The sequence below is a fragment of the Chinchilla lanigera genome, unplaced genomic scaffold (genome assembly GCF_000276665.1).
Source record: "Chinchilla lanigera isolate Chin_1 unplaced genomic scaffold, ChiLan1.0 scaffold00085, whole genome shotgun sequence".
Classification (NCBI taxonomy): Eukaryota; Metazoa; Chordata; class Mammalia; order Rodentia; family Chinchillidae; genus Chinchilla; species Chinchilla lanigera.
The window spans coordinates 1,043,998-1,058,265 of record NW_004955486.1 but is presented as its reverse complement, the minus strand read 5'-3'; the positions used below and the strand labels follow the sequence as shown (position 1 = coordinate 1,058,265).

The 14,268-nt window shown below is 45.2% G+C and overlaps 1 protein-coding gene across 2 annotated transcripts; it reads right to left on the bottom strand.

Annotated features, from left to right (window-relative positions):
* Positions 1-4,466: 4,466 nt before the first annotated feature.
* Positions 4,467-13,781, bottom strand: LOC102021770 (arylacetamide deacetylase-like 4). 2 transcript variants are annotated; one of them, XM_005403942.1, is made up of 4 exons: positions 13,614-13,781; positions 10,048-10,267; positions 8,182-8,245; positions 4,467-5,266 (listed from the first exon to the last, which is right to left on the bottom strand). In XM_005403942.1, the coding sequence occupies exons 1-4, from the start codon at positions 13,779-13,781 to the stop codon at positions 4,492-4,494; spliced, it is 1,227 nt and encodes a 408-aa protein (XP_005403999.1). In that variant the 3' UTR covers positions 4,467-4,491. The 2 variants fall into 2 exon arrangements, with proteins under 2 accessions (XP_005403999.1, XP_005404000.1); XM_005403943.1 differs by having other exon boundaries at positions 10,093-10,267.
* Positions 13,782-14,268: the final 487 nt, after the last annotated feature.

Sequence of the window (14,268 nt, the reverse complement as noted above, 5' to 3'; positions counted from 1 at the left end):
TGCTTGGGAAATTTTCTGCTATGATTTCTGCAAATAATCTTTTAATGGCAGACATGTTGCTTCCTGCTGTTTCATTCACTCCTATAATTTGTACATTATTCCTCTGCCTCATCTTGCAGCTGTTGAATTGACTTTTCCTGGATCCTTGCTAGTTTTATGAGATTCGTTCTTTCACGGTCGCTAGCTGCTATGCTGTCTTCAAGGTCTGAGATTCTATGTTCAGCTTCATTCAAGCGGTTTTGGTAGCTTTCAGTGGCAGCTTTGTTTTCCTGGAAGTCTCTTCAAAACTGGTTCATGTGTTCTAAGTCCTTTCTATGTTTTTCATTGAATGCTTCTGACTCTTGCCTTTGTTCTTCTATTTTCTTATATATTTCTTCTTCAGACTTTTTGATCCTTTCCTTCATTATTCTTGTCATTTCACTTTTGGCCTGAGCAATTATTTGTGATCTAACCTCTTCTATGGCATCATGGAGTTGTTTCTTTATTTCCATTGCAATCATTTCAGCTATTTCAGGCATGTGTTTACCAAGTTCTCCTATGTCGATGTCTCCTGGACTTGTTCTGATTAGGATAGAGTTCTGGGATAGTGTTTTATTGTTTTGTTTTGGCATGCTTTCTATTGGTCGGTGAAAGCTGAGTTTCCCTCTTCAGTAGCTGCTCAGCCAAAACTACTAGTGACCCTACTTTTCCTGTTGTTCAGGTTTGCCCCTGGGTGACCTGTGAGTAGTGTTACTTAGTCTTGGGTTTTCTGGCAGTTTTTGATTTGTATCTAGTTATCTCCAATCTCAGACACAGGTACTTGTGTCCTTTGATGGCCGACTGTCTGATCCAGTGTCCCCTTGCAGTATAGGGCACGTGCATTACCTGACTTGTGTTGCACTGGTGTGGCAATCCCAGTCTGTGGACCTATGTCCCCAGGTAATTTAGGGTACAGATATAATTCAGACACAAACTGCAGGATCTACAGTTTGTGAACTACCTGAATTTATGTCTCCAGTCAGATCAGGATACATACAGGAACCAGATGCAGCCCAGATGTGTAGCAGTCACAGACTTTCCCAGCCTTCGACTGGCTAAGGGGTCTGGGCAAAGGCAAAGCTCAGACTTGCACCTTGGGTCAGTGCGTTTTGGAGCACTCGATCACTCTGCGCAGGGCGTGCAGGGTTGAGAGTCTGTTCGGTCCTCCTGGAGCCAGAGAAGACCCTGGGCCTTCCGAGTGAAAACCGCCTCTCTGCCGCGGGAGCAGGGAGGCCAGGACACCGTCTGTAATGGCAGCGGAGTCCTGATGCACGCGCTCTGCCCTCAGGGAGTAGCTGAGAAATACCTGGCTCTCTCTGCACTTTTCAGCTGGGAACTGTGGTGGTGTGGGCGAGCACAGACTCAAGCCGAGGGGTTCAGATGCTCCCAGAACACTGGCTCTCTCAGTGCAGGGCATGTGAGCTTGAGAGTCCGTTCTCCCCACCCACAGCCAGAGAAGTTCCTGGGGCTTCCGAGTGTAAACCTCTCTGCCACGGGAGCAGGGAGGCCAGGACTCCATCTGTAATGGTGGCGGGGTCCTGATGTGCGTGCCTCTTACAAAATTTTAGACATGGGACTGAGGATTTAGCTCAGCAGCATAGCACCTGCCTGGCAAGCGCGAGGTGATGAGTTCAACTCCTCAAGATAGGCACCAAAAATTTACCTTGGAATTGCAAAGTTATCATCAACATTCATTCTCCTCCAAAGATGTAAGGTTTTCCCATGGCATAGTAAATCTGTCTTTGGTTGACAGAGCGTCACCTTCTACAGAAGAATAGCAACTTTATGTTTGGAGAATATATGGAGTGCTGCCCAACATCACTCTCCTTGCAGCCTGCAATTTGCATTCGGGGGACAAGGCTGGGGTTGGTCCTCGCATGCTCTGCACTCCTCGCACCGTCCCCAGGCAAACTTTTCCCTGGCCCCGCCTGGTGCATCTCTCCACGAAATTTTTTTCTAAAACAAAACAAATCCGGTTGTTTCCCTGATTAAAAACACTAGTTGGCCACAGGCTTAAATTAAATCTACATTCATCTCTGTGTTCCTGAAAGACTTGAATGACTTCAGTGGACCCTTCTGACTCTCTTGCCATCACTTCATTGATTTCTCTCTAATTCCCCACTCTGTGGAAATTTCCAAACTTCTGGAAGTCTTTTCCTTGAAATAGCTGCTTTCTTCCTGGTAAAATGATGAGATGAGGCCAAAATCACCCTCTGTTTCCACACAACCCTCAAAAGAATCCTGAGAATTTGATATTTTTGCTCATCAATTGTTGCATTGTGACACTTGGCTGTCTGGGTGACTAGCAGAGTCCATGATTTCTTACATGTTCCTGCTTGAGATTCAGCCAGGCCCATGGAGATCAGTGGATCTTAAGGACATGCTGGTGTTTCTGAGTCTCATGGAATGTTAAGAGGAACAGCAGACAGCTGGTGTGTCATCTCTGTCATGTTGGACCAACGACAGAAAGCAGCTGTCATGAGCAGCCTGGGCAGAGGCTCCAGGGAGGCCAAGGGACCCTCTGAGAGAACAAAGAGTAATGGTAGGGAAGAAGAAGGAAGGCAGAGTTCAGGAAGGTGACAGAAACCTTCCAGGAGTAACCAGCTGTCACCAGCTCCAGAAGTTGAAGCTCATCCATAGGTGTGGACTAGCCTGAGTGTCCTCAGCCAACAAGTCAGCCTCACTGCTCTTCCCATCAACTTCTTTTGTGCCTTGCTGCAGAGAGCAGGTCCTGATGTGGCCCTGTGATCTCTCATCCATGCTGTTCACACCCAGTGTGATCTACATGTGTGAGAAAGACAGGTGCCTTGCTTCAGACAGTCTATGGCAACACTGACAGCATAGATGGTTACATTATATAATGATAAAATATGTAATCATTACTGATTACATTACAGGAAATCTGGTGCCTACTGGGGCACATCGGTCTCTCTGTTGGTGCTTTAAGGAAGGAAGTGCTATTTGGGGTAGGAGATGTCATAAGACATCATAAGCTAAAGTACTGATGGAGCTGCTCCTTTCCATGCAATCATCATCTCTCTAGGTACCAACACCCTGACCACTGACTGATGGTGGATCAGGGGCTCCTGCAGGTGACAAGAGTCCTGCAATAAGAGCCCGTGTCCACACTGACAAGTCATTGGTTTTACACCAATGGAGCATGAGAAGAAATTGTATTTTTTGTAGTTATGTAAGCAGCTTTGATGGAAGCAGTGTCTAATTTCTGTTCCCATGTAATAACAGAAACCAAATGTGGTAGCTTATCATAATACACATTCATTACCTGATACCTTCTAAGCATTAGAGGTTTGTATTACAGGGAAACAGAAATTAGATACTACTTCCATCAAAGCTGCAGACATAACTACAAGAAACACAATTTCTTCTCAGGCTCCACTGGTATAAAACCAATGACTTGCCAGTGTGGACACTGGCCCTTATTGCAGGACCCTTGTCACCTGCAGGAACCCAGGATCCATCACCAGTCAGTGGTGAGGGTGTTGGTACCTACAGAGATGATGGTAGCATGGAAAAGAGCAGCTCCATTACTGAGTGGGACTGGACCGCAGTGGGCATGCAGCTCCTAAAGGTACATTAAGCAATCTTGGGCCTATTCTGCAAATATGGTCTTTCCAGTACACAAGCCAGAGGTCCCCCTTCCATTGCATGGGAACAGAGAGAGTGGCATTGATCAGTGTGCTTTCCAGAAATGAGGATGGCCTAGATACCTCAGAGAATGCACTTTCAACATCCTAGATAGCATCCAGAGCTTCCCAGCATGCCCTTGGCTCTGAGAAAATACTCTTGGCAGCTAGATATCTTCCTTAAGAATTCTTATTAAAGACCCAAGTTAACATAAAGCTCCAGGCTCTCCATAGCGCACCATTTTTTGATACGTTTCATCTTGCCTCTGCCCCATGTCTCGATTTCCAAAACCTCCTCTAAATCTTTCAGTAGTCCACTCTGTAGATGTTTGGATCAAGGGAAGGATGAGTTGCAAGAATATGTCTAGGCCAGCTGCAGCCACTTAGACCTGAGATTTTACTAGTGATATTGACACAGGAGCAATGAAGTGACCCTTCCTCCAGCAGGGACATGGCCCCAGCAATGTTTTGTTATGGTGATTATCTGTTCCTCATGGACAATGGGATAAGTTGTTGGCACTTATTCTGCAGAGATCTTACAGGTTAAGGCTTCAAGACAGATTTAATGTGTTTTTCTTTCCTCCTGTGATATTTATTTCTCAATATTAGAGAACCCTTCTAAATGTAAGCCTGGACAATGAGAGAACTAGAAGGAAAAAGACTTTTATTTTCTAGAATATGAAATAGAGACAGTTCCTCACTCCATCTTATTCCCCCTAGGTGGGTCATGATGGATTAGTATCTTCTGCAATAAAATAGAACTCAACGGAATCCTCAGCTGTGGCAGAGATATCCTGTCCTCACACTACTCATGGTTCCAGTGTTGCTGTCATAGGCCCTTTATGTAACTGACTACAGCATTTAAAATTTTCTGGGAGCATGGGAAAGAGAAAGGCTGCTTATCAAATAAAACCATGGCTCCATGGAAGCCGTCCTCCACATGGCACCAGCTCACTGGGACTCCCTGGTCTTCCAAGCGCTTCTTATAGAGCAAGGCATCATCGCGGAGAATGTCCTGACCACAGCTCACTAGGAAGAGGTCAGGAAACTGAGCAATGGTCTCATCATCTGCTAGGAGGGGTTCATTTCCTACATCAAACAGATGTTTGGTTTCCAAATAGGCAGCCTCATTAAAAGGCCCAGGAAACTGGGATTCCTGATATTTGTTCTTGAAACTCTCGGGGATATTGTCAGCGCTCAGCCATTTCCTGTACTTCATCCAGGTTTCTGGGGGTATAAAAGTTCCTTTCAGCATAGCATCTTGCCAGGAGAGGTCAATGGCCATATATTTGCAAAGGAACATCAACATTAAGTCCCAGGTGAGGAATGGAACACTTTTGTTCTGCTGAGTGGATGGTAACTGGAAATTGATGGTTTGGATAATTGGATAAATCACGACTTGAGCCCGGATCTGGGGAAGATCTTTTTGACCCATCAAGGCCCGGATGACTTGGGCTATAACCCCTCCTCCAATGCTATCCCCACAGACCACAACCCGGGAAGGGTCTACGCCATAGGTGTTCAGTCTCTTCAGGAAGTGGATAGAGGCATTCAAACAGTCACTGGTAACGATAGGGTAATGGTAGTCTGGTAGCTTCCGGTACCTAAGGAATAGAGAGGAAACAACACTGTTCACAAGAGTCCCTGCAGGCCATCTGTCCTGTAATGTCCTCTGTAGCCCTCAGGAGACCTTCCTCAGGTAGTTTTCAGAATGACTCTAAAAAGTAACTGTGAGTATACCTTTGTTTTCCTATGTTACTGTAAAGACCTTCCCTAAATCCTGGCTGTGCAGGATTCTAACTTCCCAGCTGATGCTTTGCTTCCCATGCATACACAAACCTCATACAAGATCATGCAGGTTGAAAGGTATTGTCTTTGGAAGGGGAACAAGCAACGAGGACAGACAAATGGCAAGTGAACCTACTGGTGGTCCTGAGTCAGGTAGTGTCCACCGGGATCGGACAGAGCTGGAACAGAAGGTTGGAATGACAAACAAAATAAGGGTAGCCTTTGTAGCATGACATGTTTCAGCAGGCCCTTCATGACACCCTGGTAAAGTCACAGGGGCATAAAGTCTGTATTAAGCAAAAAATTTTCACCAAGACAAACCTACGGAAGCTCTCTAGCTTCATTTCCCTTCTGTCAATTCAAAATTACTAGTTTTGGAGTTCACACATATGAACAATACATTATTAATTTTCCCCTAAGATGACTTTAAATAGCACCTCTATCACCTGGAGTATAACAGATCCCCCAGTTACTTCCCAGGGACCTGAAGGCTGCTGTTGCTGAGAATACTGACTCTTTCCTGTGGGCTACCAATTTCCTATGAGTGACTAAACTGGGATAACCAGCCTGGAATCTCTGTGCTCATAATATTTCCGTTCCCTTTGCTGCTTTAACCCATCCTTGAGTCAGATTCTACCCAGTTTTGCATAGGGATATTTTGAGAGTTTTAAATGTTTTGTCCAAGACAATGACACAGGATGAGTTTGATCTACTGCCCATTGGTGCTGGAATGTGTGTCTACTACCCCACCCTTGTGTTTTTTCAGAAGTGCCCCACCAGAAAGCCTGGACTCTTATGCATGATGATGACACCTGTAAGAGTAACTCAGCAGTTCCTGAGAAAAGTAGAGCCTCTTCTCAGTTATAAATAGAAGGCTGGTGTATTTTGCACTGGGAAATGATGCCAGATACACAGAAATTCCAGAGGCTCGAAACATGATCACTGTGGCTATCCAGTATTCCAAGTGTGTCACACAAATATTGTTTTTTCAGTGGTTTTGGGGCTCAAACCCAGTGGCTTGTGCATATGAGACAAATGCTGTAACACTGAGCTGAAACGAAAATGAAACCTGAGCTTTCACACTGAATTAAGTCTCCAGAACTTTTTAGTTTTCATTTTTGGACAGTTCAGGCAGTGTCTCAGCATGTCACTAATGTTCCCATGCTAAACTTCAACTTGCGATCCTCCTAACTTGGATTCACAGAGGGCTGTTTGTTATTCTATCTGAAAAATAGCTCATTCCCTGCAGCCAAAACCCCGAACCCATAAACCTTTCCCTGGGCTAAACTGTGAATGCTTGCTATATTTGTCCCAATCTGGTCTCTATCACCTCCTGGTCAAAAGATGCAATCTTCAGGTATTATTCCCACTGCCTGTCAGTGGGGGACAGAAAAGCTAAAAAGAAAGTCCAGTGGTAGTAGATTCCAGCCAGAAAAAGCAAAGGAGAGGAGGGGAGAAAAATCTCCCCTTTCAGGATCCTTAAGGCACGTCCTCCCAGGCATCACCCACTGGATGCCTCTTACAGCCTCAAAACATGCCTCGGCCTGATTGTTCCACCAGTCATTCCATTGGAACTGCTCTGGCCCACAGGCCAAGTCTCCACAGATATCTGATTAAAGATGCACTGAGCCATCTCCTTAAAATGTCAGAGTAAGTTCTCACTCATACCTGTCTGTGCTTCTTGTTCAAGGGACCTTAATTATTCCTGGGGTCTTTGGAGACATGGACTCTAATGGCAGCAGCTCAGATACAATAGTGACCAGTGCTGTGAGTCACTGCATACTGGAAACATGCTGCCCTCTTCAGTGTCCAGAGAGAGTCAGCGGTGTCAGATGACCTGCTGGAATCACAGCTGCACTCTCTACTTACACTGGAAGCAACCAAGCTTAGATGGGGCCATCACACACTCAGACTCCAGCACGGCTCTTCTTAGTTTCTCTCACCTGTGTTCTCTAAACTGTCTCTTCCTTAACTTGTAGAGATCTCTAGGAACAGGAACTAGAACCCATAGCCCCACTCCCCGTCCATCAATTCAAAGCCAACCTTGTTTCCAGAGGACTGGAGTTATATTTTAAGACACCCTCTACTTGGTCCCTACTTGGTTGGCAGTGGGTACATTGGTAGGTAGGTAGTTACTTAACGACACAATGAGAATCCACAGGACCATCCCCTCAAACACAGCCAGGACCTTGTCCATGACTTTCAGCCAGCCATTTCCACCCAACCATCTCTTCCCACTACATGTTGCCCGAACACAAGAGGAGTGTGACCTTGACTGCTGGATATATCATCCTTCCTCTTCCCTATGTGGCATGTATTGTTTGAAATATGTATCATTATAACAGATATGATTTTCATTTTAATTATTTTAAACTTTAAAAAATTTCCAGATTTATGTGATTTTTAAAATTATTTCACTTCTTTTTGCACTGCTAAGATGCAGCCACGTGGTGGTATGCCCTTCCATATTATGAGTAATAGGCCCAGAAACGTTCGACCTCAGCTTGTGGGCCATGTACTGAACCGTTTGGCTCACACTACTGCTCTGCCACTCACTGGAACTGGGCATCTTTCTAGGCTGCTGCTGGTTTCAGTGGAGCTGCTCCACTGTTGGGGCCTCATGCACAGGAGTGCCTCTTGGTCAGGGACTCCTCACTGCTCTACAATCATCTGGGACCCCCCACACTTGCTTCTTACCGTGGAAAAGCTGAGAACTCTCTGAGAAACTCACCCCACAGACAGCAGCACTGAGTCCGTTTCCCGAGCTAGGAAAGCACACACGTTGTGGTAACAGTCTGCAAGAGAAGACCAGACTCTGGTCACCCACACGGAGGGCCCTGCACCTCTCTATAGCTCCAAGGAGCACAGCTCTGGGCGAAGGGTTCTGTCCTATCTGAACTTCTACTCTGATCTCTGGAGTGACTGTGGCTCTGCCAGGGAAAAGCCAGACATCGGCTCCAATTCCATTAATTGAGAAGGAAGCAGACCGAGAAAATCAGGTTTTTATTAATTAATATTACACTGGGGGAAATTGAAACCAAGGAAATTTTAGTGATCTGAAGTGGACAAAGCCAAGATAAATCAAGTTGAGCATGTCTGCCTGGAAATATTAATAAGCTGATGTAGTCGTATTGCTGAGGATATAAATGATGACTGTATCGGACACATATACTAATAGGATACGACAAGTGATGCTTCAGAACGCAGATCCACTGATATTAGTGGGCTGTGCTGCAGGGCCAGTAGTGAGCCCAAGGCCTTCCAAATGCTCCTCCCACTCAATCCTGCCCAGTTCCTGCTGGTGGCACAGAGAGGTACCAGAGAATCTTCCAGTGTCCACTACCTGAAAGCCACATCCCACCCACTGGGAACAATGGTTCTGGGTAGGGTTCATGGCTTCAATATCTTCCCCTAAATCACATCAGGTGGTTCCCATGTTCAGGAGAGTTTGTGAAGAGGATGCCCCATCATCCAAGCTGAGTGGTGGCATGACGATGGAGGAGAAATGGAGGCAGAGGCACTGAGGGGTTCAGCTGAGTCACAAGTCACCACTCAAGCAGAGAGTCTACACCAGCACATCGCTGCCTTGGTCCTCAGGGAATATTTGCTGACCCATCCCTGCCTTTACCTTTGGACCTGAGGGAGGGGTCCCTAGGGGCTTCTGAGAAGGAAGAGAGCTCAGAAAGATGGGTCACTTGAATGGGATGTGTTTTCAGTTAAATTTCAAGTTGTTTCCATGTACCCATGGATGTATGTGAGCACACGCTCATCCATTTGTATATTGGCAAACTTGTCCATTTATGCAACCATTCACGGATCCATTCACCTCATTATTCATTCATTCCTTCAAACAAGAAACACTGCAGCTAAGTACCGAGAGCACACTGACAGAGATACTAGCAGTTTTCCCTGCGCCCTTGGAGTTCACACTCTAAGTTGGGGCAAACAGACAGAAAAGGCAAACAAAGGTGGACCAAGGTCACATCTGTTTTCCACCAGCACCACATCTGTTTAACAAGGAAGGACACGACAATGGAGACTGGTCCAGAGCAGACCAGAGTATGAGATAGGATGCTGGGTATGGCCAAACTGAGAGGTTGACCCATGCAAAGTTGTGATGGGGACTTTTTTTTTGCACTCTTGCGGATGTCACCCAGAGCCTCTTTCATGCTAGGTAAGCTTCCTACCACTGAGATCCACACCCAACACTGGGGACAGCTTTTGAGGCTAAGTGAGCTGCAAGCACAGAGAAACATTCAAGGAGCCGCTGTAGAAGTGAAGGAGGTGGGCAAGAGAAAGTGGGTATGGACCTGCAGACCTAAGAACAATGTGTGAGTCTGAGGTCACTGTGATGCAGACAGGACAGGCCCGTGCCCATGAGTGTGCATAGGGAGAGAAGGAGAAGCCACTATGCTGTCAAGGACCCCAAATTACCACCTAATATTCCCATCTATGGGAGCAAGCCCCTAACTTTCTCTCTGTGCTCCCCTAACAGATTCCTTTAACTCATTCCATGTATATCACCAGAGATCTTCAACAAAATTTTGCCTATACCGTGGTCCTTTTACCTCTTCCACACCATGGGGAATCTCCTTACCCAGCCCGCCCATGACAGCACCTCCTCCATGGTAGAAGATGATGCCTCGACGGGGGCTGCAGGACATTGTCTTGGGCTGGAACAGCCTCACAGGGATTGTTCCAAAGTGCAGGTCGGTCACCACCAATTTAGGGTCCTTCTTCTTTGTGAATATTATGCCTTGTATAATGCGGACAAATCTGGGAACAGAACAAATTCTCATCTTTTCTAGTATGTTTGCCTGTTGGAGACAAGAGGAAGAAAGTGACGTGAAGGGGAGGTTAGGGTCTGGAAGGCAGGTCTCAGATCTCAACTGCTAAAGCTTCTCATGTTTCTCTTCTACTTCCTTCCTATATAGTCTGCTCATTTTATTTCTGTGGGCTCTGGGTTGTGTTCATGTAGGAAACTGGGCTCTTATATTTATCCCCTCCAATGTGCATGTTGAAAGTTTGTTCCTCACATAACAGTATTAAGAGGTGAAAGTTTACCTAGGTAATTAGGCAATTTCCCAGATGAATGGATTCTATTCCCTAAGGTGGGAGTAGGTCAGTTATCTCTGGATTGGGATCCTGATGATAGAATGAATTCTGCCCAGTTGAAAACACATGTAAACTAGTCTTTCTGACAATGGATGAAGCAAAGTGCCACGCTACACCCACTGCGAGTGCCATGCTCCTGGCCCTTCCCACTTCCACAACTTTGAGCCAAACAGATCCTATTGTTTACAAATTGCCTGCTCTGTGGTATTGTTATAGCCTTATATGGAGTGAATTTGTCAATGTGGCAGCTGAGCTTGTGTTAGAGTGGGAAAAGTACACTGAAGTGAAGAAAGTCAATTATCCAAGGCATCCCTCTGCTGTCTTTGCTCTCTTTGGTGCTCTTCTGGACGTTCCCCAGCCAGAAACAGCAAAGCTGCTTGGTCACCTGTTTCAACACTCACCACTGCACACCCAGAGCTCTGCGATGGAGGATTCTGAAGCTGTGTTTGTGTTCAGCAGAAAAGAGTAATGTGCTCATCAGGGGACTGGGTTGTGAGCCGAGGAGGGCGTGTAGTAATGGCAAAAGACTACATATGAGGGGAGATTACAGTATAATATATGCATACATTCTTAAAATTTTATCACAGTGAAGGCACAATGCCCTTAACTCTCTCCAAAGTATCTACTCTCACTTTATATTTACCCTAGCATGCTTGCCTCTTTCTGAACCAATTCTGGAAGTATCTTTCAGGGGCGTCTTCAGTTTCACTGTTGTGTTTGCCTAGGTTTCCTGAGTTGATTCAAAATGTTTCCCTGTCCTGGTCCTTCTCACCTTGCGGACGAGCCAGAAGTCCCATAGTGCCATCCAGTGTATAAGACAGATGAGGACACTCCCCTAACATTTCATGTGCCTGTGTATCTGTTGGATGGCACTGGACAGCAGCATTCCCTGTATTTTTGATGACCCCATGTAAGGACATTCACAAAAGAGGACTTCCAGAAAGTGGCAAAAATGATGACATTAATAAGTCCAAAATAAAGGGGAGCATTTTCATGTGTGTGTTTGTGTGTGGAGGGGGGGGTTAAAGGCCGTGTCATTTACTGTGTTCATTTTGTAATTAAATCATTCCCCATATTTTTCAATCACCCTACTTTTTGCAAAGTGTGTTTATAAATATGTCCCTTCTAATTATAAACAAGCCATTATCTGAGTACTTGGTGAAGTATAGACACAAAGTGAGATATTTCATGGTTAAAGTGCATTGTTATTTTGGACCTGCCTTGCATTAACCTCATATTTTGGGTCTGTTTTGTTATAAGAAATTACAAGGTAATCTGGGGCCACAGAACTAGAAACAAGTGTCCCAGATATCCAAAACCCTGAGAGATGGGGCTTTCCCAATCCTTAGGATTTCTCTTCAACAGCAGCCCACAAAGATCGCAGCCAGTGACAGTAGCTTCAGGAGGTTACTCACAGGGCCTCAGAGAGGGATAATTGAGGGACACTGAAGCTCAGAGATGCTAATTTGCAAGGCTTCCAAGTTGGTTAGCGGTGGAGCTCAGCCTTGAAGTGATCCAGGCCTATGGTGAAAAACTCCATCTATTGTACAGAAATAACATTCTTTTTTTTTTTTTAAATTTTTGCCAAGCAATCCTCAACCGATTAATCCCTATAACATGCCTTCTAATGTTTTTGTCAACTTTGTGAGACAGATACAATCCTTCTCATTTCACAGATCCAACTAAGAAAAAATGGGTTTCCCATGACCCCTGATCACACAGCTGGTGAGAGGCAGTGTGAGAAGACATACATTGTCTGGCTAAGTCCGATGAATGCTTCTCAGGTCTAACCTCTTTCACTGTTGCCCTCAGATGTAATCAGGAAGAGGTGTTTGGCCTCTTCTAGATCCCAGAGATTGGGACATTAGGATTAATTCAAGTTGTTTGCCTCATACAAAAATCTCCTGGGTTGTCACAGGTGCTGGTTCATTACCACCATCCCACACCAAAACTCTCCTCAGGGTCTGGCTGCTGGAGCCATCCTGAAATGTTACCTGACTTCATTTATTTTATCATCATGCGATAGTACCAATGACATGCCTGGCTATGTGCTTGGGTTCAGGAATTAATAGCTCATTATCGTAGTTCCTGCCTTCAAAGTATTTACATTTGAAAAAGGTAGGAAAACAGGACAAACACCTGAGAGAAGGCAAGTGCATGGAGGGAGAAGGAAGCTTCTTTATAGGAAGTGTCAGACTTCATCAAACCCTTGATTTTCAGTGAATGAGTCTAAAATTGTTATCCACCGCCTTCCCAGAAAGGAGCATGCTGGTTGATGCTGCATGAATGTTTGATGCTGATGAAAGAAAGGGAGGAAATTAGAGGGAGGTAGAGACAGTGGGGAGTGGGGAAGCAGAGAGTGAAAGGAGGAAACAAGGAGGAAAAGCAACAAACAAGGAAAGAAAGAAAAACAAGTATGAAAGATGCAGGGGATAAAGAAAACAAGCTGGGACAGAAAGAATGGAGAAAAAAGGGGAAGGAATAGAAATAATGAAAGAAAGAGGACAGGGTGGAAATGAGGGGGAAGGAAGAAGGGAATGAAAGTAAGCAGAAAGGAGAGAGGGAAGTGTAGAAGGCAGGAAAGAAGGAGAAAAGAGGAGGGAAGGAAAGTACAAAAACAAGAATGAAGGAATGAAGGACGGATGGAAGGACCAAAGAAAAGAAGGGAGAAGAGAAGGAAATATGAAAGAAATATAAATGAGAAATGGATGAACAGGAGGGAAAAAAACCTGGAAAAAGAAAAGGAAGTAATAAAGGAAAGAATAAAGGAAGAAAAGGAGGGAGAGATGTAGTTAACGAAGCAGGGAAGAGAAAAGTAAGAAAAAATGAAAAAGAAAAATGAAGGGAAGAAAGGAAAGAACAAAGAAAAAAGGGAGACAAAGAAAGTAAGATGGAAGGAGAAAGAGAAACAAAACATGAGATACAAAAGAGTGTGGCAAATTCTGCCTTGGAGGAATCTGAGAAGAGAAGTGAAATGGAAGAGGCAGTGTGAGGAAAAGTACAGAGATAGCACTCCCAGCGCACAATGGAGCCTGAGAGTAAACTCACCAAACTGATCCCATATAGAAACAAGCAATGCAGAACTCTCATCTTCACTTGATGTTGCATGGCAGACGGAATATCTGTGGTGAGGAAATGCTTAAACATGGCCCTCACACAGAGTCCTATGTGAAAGATCAGCAGCCCCAGCAGCAGCACAAGCAACAGCACACCCATTGTTTGAGGCTAAGGGCCGTTACAACCAGCCTGGCATTGTGTGAAGAGGACATGGTAAGTTATATGGGCTCAGTCTCCACCCACTTTTTCTGTGCCATGTCTGACAGTGGCCTAACCTGGCCTCTCAGGCGTCAGCTTGGCAGTGGGAGTTGGAGAAGTGTGTTCCCTACGCCTTTTAAGGGACAGGAAATCCCATTCTGCACACCAGAGGTAATTTGGGATGTCACACAGGTGTGATTTGATTTTGACAAAGATCATAAGACATCTCTGATGTTCTTCTCTCTGTCACAAGCACCATCCCTGTTACACATACTCAAAAGAGTGCCGGTCTCCTTCATCTAACAGCCACCACTCATTTTGCTGGGTTTTGAAGTTTACATAATGAAATGACCCGGAGAGGGTTCTTTCTGCCTGGATCTCTCATTCAGCTCTACTTATGAGACTCCCCCATGCTGTGTCCATAAGTGCATTCGCTCTCATTCTTACT